Source organism: Lipotes vexillifer, unplaced genomic scaffold, assembly GCF_000442215.2.
Source record: "Lipotes vexillifer unplaced genomic scaffold, Lipotes_vexillifer_v1.1 scaffold51, whole genome shotgun sequence".
Lineage (NCBI taxonomy): Eukaryota > Metazoa > Chordata > Mammalia > Artiodactyla > Lipotidae > Lipotes > Lipotes vexillifer.
In genome coordinates this window covers 83,830-94,684 of record NW_006786770.1, presented here as the reverse complement: position 1 = coordinate 94,684, position 10,855 = coordinate 83,830, and the positions used below count along the sequence as shown (strand labels likewise).

Below are 10,855 nucleotides of genomic sequence, written 5' to 3'. Positions count from 1 at the left end.
TTAGAAACTAAAACTAACAAAAAACATTTGTTATTATAAATAACAATGGAATTTAGTATGCTATTATACCTTCAGAACTACTGTAGGACATGCTGTTCTTTGCTGTTCCACTTGTGGCAGGATTCATAGTTTTTCTAACAGGTACAGATCCCTATGCCTGATACTGTGAGGAAATGTTATACTTGAGCTCCACTCTTATCTCTCTCAGGCATTTTTTGGTATTGTCTAAAATGTAAATCCATACTGTCAACCTCCAGCATGCTACCAGGCACATAATAGAAACCCAATAAATGTTTCACTGTGAGTGGAGTATAAGTTGATAGAATTTTTTTTTTGTCACCAGTGAGTAACATTTTATTGTAATTATTTCTGAAGTGGGAAGAGAATTTTAAACATTGGAAAACCCTTTCATAACTGTTATCTCAGTTATGATCCACCTTGATAGAATATTTTTGCAAGGTTGATTAGGCAGATTAGATTGATTGAAAATCTTTCAATTTTTTAAGTTTGCATCTCTTTCATTCCAGAAATTCTATGTCTAGAAATTTATGTATAGCTATATACATGTATAAAGATGTTCACATTGCAGCCTACCTGTAACAGAGGACAAAAACAAAAAACAAAACCCCAAACTGAAAACAACTAAAAGTCCATCAATATTGGACTGGTCATATAAATTATGTAATGTTACACAGCTATTAAAGAGAATAGAATGGATGTATGCAAAAATTGACTGGGAAAATCACTATCCAAGACAGATTGTAGACTATGTATAGTATGCTGCTCTTATATAAAATACAGGATATCCGTTACGTACAAATACAGACAGGATACAACAAGTGTGAATGTAAGCACTTAAATATCTGAAACAACCACGCAAGAAACTGGGAGAGTTGGACAGCTTTCCATGTCCCCTATTATTGGAATTCGGAAGGGTTCACACAAGAACTAATGGACCTCTGCTACCACCCTCCGGCTAAGGAGGGAATTGCAGCCATCAGAGTCCTCTTTACCAATCAAGCGCCTCAGTCGGCCGGCGTGATGACGTCATCTCGACGAGCGGTGGCGCATGCGCAGTAGAAAGAGGTCCGCGAGCTGCTTGGGCTAACGCCTAGGTTCCTGTGGTTCGTGGCCTTGTGCTGGCACCGGGGGCGCCGGGTTGGCGACTTTGGCACTCTTGGCGTTCGGTGGGCGGCATATTGGGGGTCACATGAGCCAGTGGCATCATGCCCGCGGGCGCTGGGGTGAGGGTCGCGGATATTCTGGACGTTCGTCGGCCAAGAAGAAGGGCGGAAACCACATCCCGGAAAGGTAATACGCCTTGGCCCCTGGGCGTTGCCGGTGGAGCTCAGAGCCCCTGGGCCTGGGCTTCGTCTCTTGTGTTGTCTCCTGTCACTGTTGCCCCCGCGCGCTGGCCCGTCCGCGCTGTGCTGGGGGTATTGGTCGTCTCGCGGCTCAGTTCACAGTAGCTGAAAGGGACAGTGTGTGATGTTATGATTCCTCCCCATCGTTTTAAAAGGGAGGCTCTGGCCATTGCTCCTCGGGTAAAATGCCGAGGGACTGCTTAAGATGGGACTGTCAGTGTTGGGGACACTCCTTAATTACCAAAATGGAATCCCCTTCAATTCCTCAAGCTGTGTTGTTTTGGCACAGGAAATGTGAGTAATAGGAACTGAAACTAAGTTTGAGTGAAAAAACGCACGGGGACTGCCGAATTTTCCATCGAAACAGTTGATTTGTGTTGTCTCTTAGAATTATAAAGGGTGTACTGTTGCTTCCTAACCGGTGTTACTTGAGAGATCTACCTCGGTACGTTCAAATGATTAATTTTGAGACTTTGCTCATTTGTGCAGTAAACCCTTTAATTCCCTAAGACCTTCCTTTCCTCCATCTCATACCCCATTAAGCCCGCTTCAGTTTATCTCCTGAATTTCTTTTGAATCTGTCAACTCTTCCTCAACATCCTACTACTGAACTTGCCTGTCTGTTGCAATTAGGTCCTAACTAGTGTCCATATACCTTGTTTCCTTCCAATCCATTCTTCATACAAGAAACCTTAAAAGCAAGTTGGAACATTGTTCATAAACATCGCTCAAAAACATTGTTTTGAGAATAGAAAACAAACCGTTGGCCTTTAAGACTCTGCGTGGTCTAGAATCCTCTCTGCTTCTCTAGCCCCATCTTGTGCCACTTTTGCCCTCACTTTCAATGCTTCAGATACACTGAATTAACCTTAGTTCTAACTCATCTTACAGAAGTCAGTTCAGGTATTATTTTTCACTGTGATTCCTAGCATTAAGGAATTTTATTATCAGGTTTTGTATGAGGACTAAAAATAAACTGTGAAGTGAAAATATTGAGTTTAAACTATTTCAGTCAACACTCATGTATTAATGATACCTTAGTATCCAACACCGGGCTAGGTTTCATTAGTGATACAGAAATTCTGGCCACCTCTGGTTTTAGATATCCCTAATTTGTTGAGACCTTTGCATTGTTTTGGTTACCTTTTATCAGTTTTCAAGATGGGAAAACAGGAAGAAGGGAAGTATAGGTTATTATAAGGGGGGGTTGAATAAGTGGAGCAGCAAAATGCAAAGCAGAAAGAAGAGGGACCTACTATAGAGGGATATGATTTCCATTTTCAATGCACATCCATCCTATGCAGGGAGACAGCCTAACATAAAATTTTCCTAACAAAAAATATATTAACAGGTGGAAAGACTATCTTCCAGTTGGACAGCGGATGCCTGGGACTCGTTTCATTGCTTTCAAAGTTCCTTTAAAAAAGGTAAGCAAGAGTTAACACCGTATGCTTCCAGAAATATGAATTCACCATATACAGCCCTGGCTCTCAACCCCGTCATACTCCATTTTCCCTTTTTATAGCAAATACTTTTTAATACCTCCTTTACTATCCAGAATGGAATTCATAGATAAATACAACCTACTTTTGTACTTAATTAAAAAAAAAATGTAATGCCCTAACTATAAATAAAGAATAAAGTAATTTCTAAGAAAGTAATAGGTATCTCAGTATGTAAATGTTTGGGGATGACTATACTAGAAATAAAGAAATAGTCACTTACTTGTACCATGAATGCAATAAGCTATGGACTTTGATTGATAATGATGTTTCAGTGTTGGTTCATGAATACTAACAAATGAAGCACGCTGATATGGCATGTTGATAATGGGGAAGGCTGTGTGGGATGAAGGAGAGAGGGTATAAGTGGGAACTGTGTACTTTTTGCTCAGCGTTGCTGTGAATCTAAAACTAGTCTACTAATTTAAAAAAAACAAGTGTGTTGCTGGCACTTGAATAACCAAACAGATCAATGGAACAGAGTACATAATAAGCCAAATACATAAAAGAAGTATTTATTTTTGTGTCTATTTTCAGGCACTCTGCTTGGAGCTGGCAGTACAGTGGAGGCAAAATTGATGTGGTCCCTGCCTTCTGGGAGTTTACAGTCTGGTTAGGAGACCAACATGAAATAAACAAACATAGAAATAAAATAAATATATAGAAGTGAACTTATTTTCTTCCAACTAATCTCTCTGGAAGAAAGGATTGTAATATCGCTTGTAAATTCCAGAGGAGGAAACATTACTTTTAATCTCATATGTTAGCATCACAGGGTTTGAATAAATCGATAATATAATAAAGGATTTTAAACACATGTTCTTTCTTATTTTATTCTTTCTGACAGAGTTTTGAAAAGAATCTTGCTCCAGAAGAATGTTTTTCCCCCTTGGATCTTTTTAACAAAATCCAAGAACAGAATGAAGAACTTGGGCTGATTATTGACTTAACATATACTCGCCGCTATTATAAGCCAGAGGTAAATGGAACCCGTAATTGAAAATGACCTTCTTTCTGATACTGTAATAATTCATAGTAATTCAGTAGTTATCATCTTATGCTAAGGTGAATCCTGGCCTTCTTTCATGGGTTCAAAAAGGGAAGCTAGTGGTTTCCTTAAGTACACATTTGTAATTGCTGTTTCAAAATGAGATTAAAGATATGAATTGAACTGTAGTATTTGGCAGTAGGCTCTAGATATGTTTAAGAAATTCTATAAGCTTCCATGTTCTATATTTTGAAAATGAAGTAAACTTCTAGTAAGAATAGTAGTAGCCTAAAAGGAAAGAAAGGTATGTCCATTATGTCTTTAGCACTTATTTTAAGCAGTTGCCTGAGCATGTTTAAGCATCACGGTAAAAGACAATTGTTCTCTAAGTTTTATGCTTTCTTTTCTTAATATCTTCTGATATAATACAGAAGCCCATATATTCTCTTGGCCCATGTAGGACATACCAGTGCAAAAGAATTGTCCTTCTTCTGACCTGTTCCATGGCCTTGGGAGACAGTAACACCTAATGTTTGTTAATATTTGTATAGCAGTTTGCCATTTACAAAGTTCTTTCATATCCATTGACATAGTTTATCGTCACATCAATCCTTTGCTGTTGAAGTGGAAATAGTACTGATACCTCCTGCTGAGTGCTTACTCTGCACTAAGCTCAGAGGATAGACAACTACAATTACTAATTTTACAGACGATGAAACTGACTCTCGGACAAGGAAGAATTGAAATTTCAACTCAGTTATTCCTCTTTATTTTTATTTTGGTAAAATATACATAAATAGTATCTGTTTTAACCATTTATAAATATGCAGTTCAGTGACATTAAATACAGTCACAGTGTTGTGTAACCATCACCACTGTCTATAACCAAAACTTTTTCATCATCCTCAACAAAAACTCTGTAACCATCAAACAGTAACAACCCCATTTTCCCTCCCACCAGCCCTTAGTAACCTCTATTCTATTTTCTGTCTCTATGAATTTGCCTATTCTAGGTACCTCGTGTAAGTGGAATCTACAGTATTTGTCTTTCTGTGTCTGGCTTATTTCACTAAACCTAGTGTTTTCAACGTTCATCCATGTTATAGCATGTAACAAAATGCTATTCCTTCTTTGGCTTAATAAAGCCCATTGTGTGTATATACCATATTTTGTTATTCATCGGTTGATTGACACTTGGGTTGTTTCCACCTTGTAGCTATTGTGAGTCATGCTGCTATGATCATTGGTGTACAAATATTTGTTCAAATCCCTGCTTTCAGTTCTTTTAGATGTGCAGTGTAGGTAGTAGCAGAGTTGTTGGATCAAATGGTAGCTCTACGTTTAACCTTTGAGAAACTGCCAAACTGTTTTCTGCAGTGTCATCTTGTTTTTAAACAATTATCCCAAATTTTAAACATATACAAAAGTATGCAAAATACTGTTCCTTGTATACCCATGAAATCATCTAGCTTTAATATTTACCAACTAGTGGCTGTCATGTTTTATTTATACCCCCACCTGTTTCACCCTATTCCATATTATCTTGAAGCAGCTCCGAGACAACATGTAATTACACCTATACAGTTGTGGTATGTATTTAAAAAGAAACATCAATTACACAGAGGCACCTATTTTTTATTTTTATTTTTTTTGCGGTACGCGGGCCTCTCACAGCTGCGGCCCCTCCCGCCGCAGAGCACAGGCTCCAGACGCGCAGGCCCAGCGGCCATGGCCCAGGGGCCCAGCCGCTCCGAGGCATGCGGGATCCTCCCGGACTGGGGCACGAACTCGCGTCCCTGCATCGGCAGGCGGACTCCCGACCACTGTGCCACCAGGGAAGCCCCTTAATATCATTTTTTAATATTTAATACCCAGTGAGTGCTCAAATTTGCAGTTGTCTCCTAAATGTCATAAAAAATTGTTTTTTAGAATTTTGAATTAGATTCAAATAAGGTCCACACTTCGCCATTGATTGTTAGGTCTCTGAAGTCTTATTTAGTCTATAGGTTCTCCCTCCATGTCTCTCACTTTTCTTTTCTTCCTTGAATTTTATTTTTAAAGAAACCAGGTAATTTGTCCCATCTAGATTTTGATGATTATATTCCATGTGTTGTTAACATATTCTTCAGTCCTTTTATTTCCTGTAATTTGGTAGTTGATCAGAATGAAGCTTGAATGTTTTGTTTTGGCAAGACAGTTTCATAGGTGATGATGTGTTCTTCCATGGAGACATATAATTGTCTCTTTCTGTGATATTAGCAATCACTGATGATTCATACCTACATCCATTAATTCAGTTGAGGCTTCAAAAAATGGTGAATTCTATTGTTTTTTTTTTTCACTTATTAGCTGGGTATATTTCTGTCAATAGAAGACTCCCCTCATCAACTATTTGGTTGCCCAGTTGTAGAGGCATGATTCTCTTCTTTTATTTAACAGTTTTCAAAATAATGAGTTGATTCACAAATATCCTCCAGTGGTGACCAATTTTGTAAAATTTATTTATTCGTATCATGGTGGACTCCGTTACAGTTATTATTCTAACTGAGGCCCTATCTTTGGCCAGTTGGAGCTTCTCAGTGACTCCTGAGTCCTTCTGAAATGACATCAGTTGTTTCTAGACTTTTTCAGTGGTTGGAGCTAGGAATTATGTATGTTTGTTTTTAATATAAAATATATCATAGGTTCATACTGCTGCTTTCCATTTAAATTCAGAACTAGAGAATTTTCACTTATCCTTTTCTGTCTTCTATTGATAGTCTACTTTCTCCCACCCCAAGAATACCAGTTCTCAACAATGCCTGAAATTTGCTCTATTTCCTAATTTGAATCCAAGTTCTTCTGACTCTGTTCTACTCTTCTACTTAAATCACAGCCGCTTTATGCCCTTGAAATGTAAGATAAAACATAAATGTAGGTAGAACTGTTCATATCATTTTGAGTTGCAGGTGCATTCATTCACATAGATTTGCTTTTCCTTTTGCATGCCTAATAACTGTCCATTCTGCAGTTTTAATGAAAATCAAGTGATACTTGCTGGTTAAAGCAGCTTTGGAAAAAATGGCTCTTATCAGAATGACTGACATACTAGTTTAATGTACTGTCCTGGTTTATATTCTGCCTTCTCTAATGAATATTTTATTCTGTCCCTACAAAGGAAATAATACATATTTTCATGGTTTTGCCTTATAGGACTTACCAGAAACTATTCCTTATTTAAAAATTTGTACAATTGGGCATCAGGTGCCAGATGATGACACTATTTTTAAATTCCAATGTGCTGTTAATGGGTTTTTGAAGGAAAATAAAGATAATGGTGAGTTGTTTTTTTTCCCCCCCTTTTACCTATACTTTGGTATGCATTGTGAGTGGGGTTGGGGATTTTTAACATTTTTAATAGTTCTGACATTAGGCCTGTTGTGTTTGGTAACATTAAGGTGGAAATGTCAGGTGGTGCTAATAGAGTATGGTGTTTTTCCTGTTTATGGTCACAAACAATTTAGTTTAGTTTGGAAAGTGACTTTTGTGAGAAATATGAACTGAACTAGCTTATTTATCTCTTTTTTAAAAATTTGAATGGAAAAGTACATTAAAAAAGTGTTCTTTTGTCCTATTTATTGGTTGAGAGGTGGAGGAAGAAAAGGTTAAGACTCTCAGGTTCTTAGCGTATATAAAAAAGAAAACCAAAAGCAAAGTTTCGGAGTGAGACAGATCCCTAGAAGCAAAACAAAACAGAGTGGACCAGAAGAGTGGCTTCCTCATCATATGTGTTTAAGATATTTTTGCTGCTTTTACACTTTGGGTGCAAGTGAGGAAGAACACTACCACCTCTTATTCTTATCTTCAGACAGGAAGAACTTAAAAGGCTGGTGTTTTCTTGTTTCCACTTTAAGATCTACTCTGTTGATTGTAGGTCTTAATAGCGTGTGAATTTTAAGGATCTACTTGCCTTTTTCTAGCATCTAACTCTCAGAAGGAACATGGTGTTTGCCATGTTTCAAGACTGAGGAATCTTTTGTCTTTGGAACGCCACTGACCCCTATGAGAAAGTGTTCATTTTGTCCTCTTTCTAAATTTAGCCTGAGGAGTGTGCACTTTATTAAATAAATCTAACAGACAGTAAATATTCCGTGTATATATAAAATGATGCACATATATACATAAAACAGGGAATAGGGGAGAAGGAATAGAGATGGAGGTGGGAAGATAGGGGATAGGAGGTGAGAGAGGAGGGAGAGACTGGAATTTCAAGATAAACTTTCATTCTGTAACCTGGTTGCTTAATGCAGGTACTAGCTCTTAAATATCTTAAGCCCTACTCACAGATCTTTCCTATACTTTAGCTTTAAAACTTGAGAGGCTTGGTCTTGCCTGTGATAACCAGGGTGTCTAGAAAGGAGGCAAATTATCTGATTTGTGTAAACTACTCACAGAAATGTTACCTCTTAAGATGTTAGGGTGCAGCTGCCGGCCTACTCCCTTCCTCCAGCCTCCTTTGTGTGTGTTCTGTCTGTTTCGCGTGGGCTAGAAGATCCTTACAAGTGCATGAGAACACGTTTGTAAACCTTGATTGTTCACGTGTTATACCAAGTGTAGTCCATTGAATATGCTGACTCCTCTGTGGGTCTTCTGCATGCAGTGGGCTAACTTCACCATGCTCTCTGCCATTGCAGTCTCACGACCTTAGTTATAATCCATTGGTGGCTTCCTCTGCTATAAGCCCCTCCCGCAGATGCCAGGCTCACTGATAATGAGGAGGAGACTATACTATCCACTCCCTAGAATTGGTAGAGACTCAGAAAATAAATTGTTTCAGTAAACACCAAGAGGCTTATAGGTTTGTTGTTAGGGCACAGGGATACAGAGGTGAGTAGACGTCTTTGTTCAGTAGCAACTTACAGTTATCTAGGAAGATAAACATGTAGTGACTGTAAGTGGGTTAATTATAATAGAAGAATCAAGTGCAGCAGGTATATAGAGGCGAAATTGAGGAAGGCCTGACTGAGGAGACAGCGTTTGAGCTGTGGGGGAAGAGGATTTTGCCAGAATGAGGAAAGGACAGCCCAGGGATTGGGAACAGGTACAAAAGGCACAGGGCTTGAACTTGTGCTCTGGAGGGGCAGCCTCTGGTGTGACTAGAGGGTAGTGTGAAAGGGCAAAGAATTCATACATTCATTTCAGGAAATATTTGTATAACACCTTCTAAGTTGAAGGCACTGTTCTACGAAGTAGGAACAGAACAAAGTTCTTGCCCTTACATACTTTACATTCTAGTGGGGGAGAGAGATAAATAAATAAGTAAATATATGGAGTGTCAAGTGGCGGTAAATGCTTTGGAGAATAACAAAACAAGTTGAAGAGGTGAGGGAATGTGGTAGGTGATCAGGGAAGACCCCTCTATTAAGATGTCGATTGAGCAGAGCCTTGAAGTGAGAAACAAGCCATTGGATATCTGGGAGAGTGGAGATGAGGTGGGAGGGTGTGTTCTGGGAGAGTGGAGTTGGGGTGGGAGGGTGTGTTCTGAAGCAGAAGGAATAGTAGGTGCAGGGTCCCTGAGGCACGACTGTGCTTGGCATGTTTGAGGAATAGTAAGGAGGCCAGTGTGGCTGGACGGGGTAAAGTGAGTGAGGGCAGGGCAGTAGAGAATGAGATCAGGGAGGCTGGCAGGGCAAAGGAGGGAGGTGGATGATGTAGGTCCTTGTAAGTCATAGTTTGAACTTATAATTCAGTTGGAGAGACAGTCTGATATTTGTTTATAAAGAGTTCTCAATGCTATGCTAAAAACTTGGGCTTTATTCTGTGCTAAGTGAAGATTTTTAAGCAACAGAGCAGTCCAGCCAAGTTTATATTTTAGAAAGATAACATCTTCCATGTGGAGGATCAGTTGAAATAGAAGAGATTGCTAGAATTGTAGGGCGGTAGTAATCCAGGCAGGAGATGACAAATGCCAGACACCACCTAGTCACAGACATACCTTTTGCAGAGATCAGCTACATGTTGTTGTTCTTTATTTACTTTCTCATATAATTTTTTTAAAGTGCTGGACCACGAAATACTGTGGCATAGTTGGAAAAATCTGAGACTCGATTCTAGTCTTTTTTCTGTTTGCCTGCTGTGCAGCTTGGGCTTACGTCTCAAGCCTTACTTTTCATTGTGAAATAAGAACGGTGCTACTTAACCAAGGTCTCCATAGGCACATAGACCTGTGGCGTGTGAGGAGCAGTGAATGAGAGGAGGAATAAAAGTGCTTTGGGACCCCAAGAGCCCTTCAGAAACCGTTTGTTCTTTTTAATATTGAGCATTAAAAGTGAAGGCATTCCATTTGTTTCACTCAAAAACAAATTCTCTTCTTCTGATAGCCTGTTTTTTTTTTTCACTCCCTTTTTCTATAGTCAAATCTGTTCCTGATGGGCATTCTCCAGTCCACACTATTGCATCTGATTGGAGGCTATGCAAAATTTCCCAGAGACAATGAATTTTGACTTTATAGTAGTTAATTCTTCATAGTACATTCCTTCAAAAACACTCTTTTCTTCAGAGTTTTTCCTTTTCAGGATAGTGGTTGTGTTTTGGTAACTAATAAAGGCTACTCTTCAGAAAATTGTATAACTTTTTTGTAGTGTATCTACTTCGCTTACTTAATTCCATATTCCCTGTTTTATAGACAGACTTATTGGTGTCCACTGTACCCATGGTTTAAACAGGACTGGCTACCTCATCTGCAGGTGAGTTGCCAACCCCAAGAGGCAGACCATGTTTAAATTGTTCTGTTTGCACTAGTAATGTAAGCTAACGTAAGCTGAATGCAAAAAATGCAGTCAGAAGGGCTTCCATGGTGGCGCAGTGGTTGAGAGTCCACCTGCTGATGCAGGGGACACGGGTTCGTGCCCTTGTCCGGGAAGATCCCACATGCCGCGGAGCAGCTGGGCCCGTGAGCCATGGCCGCCGAGCCTGCGCGTCTGGAGCCTGTGCTCTGTAACAGGAGAGGCCACAACAGTGAG

At 39.4% G+C, this 10,855-nt stretch overlaps 1 protein-coding gene across 1 annotated transcript in view; it reads left to right on the top strand.

The window, feature by feature from the left end:
• Nucleotides 1-1,122: 1,122 nt before the first annotated feature.
• Nucleotides 1,123-10,855, top strand: part of DUSP11 (dual specificity phosphatase 11) — a 26,747-nt gene continuing 17,014 nt past the window's right edge. The window contains exons 1-5 of the mRNA XM_007459383.1: nt 1,123-1,311; nt 2,716-2,791; nt 3,714-3,845; nt 7,047-7,170; nt 10,519-10,579. Of these exons, the coding sequence (XP_007459445.1) occupies nt 1,211-1,311; nt 2,716-2,791; nt 3,714-3,845; nt 7,047-7,170; nt 10,519-10,579 (494 nt within the window). The 5' untranslated portion in view covers nt 1,123-1,210. The remainder of the gene's footprint in view (nt 1,312-2,715; nt 2,792-3,713; nt 3,846-7,046; nt 7,171-10,518; nt 10,580-10,855) is intronic.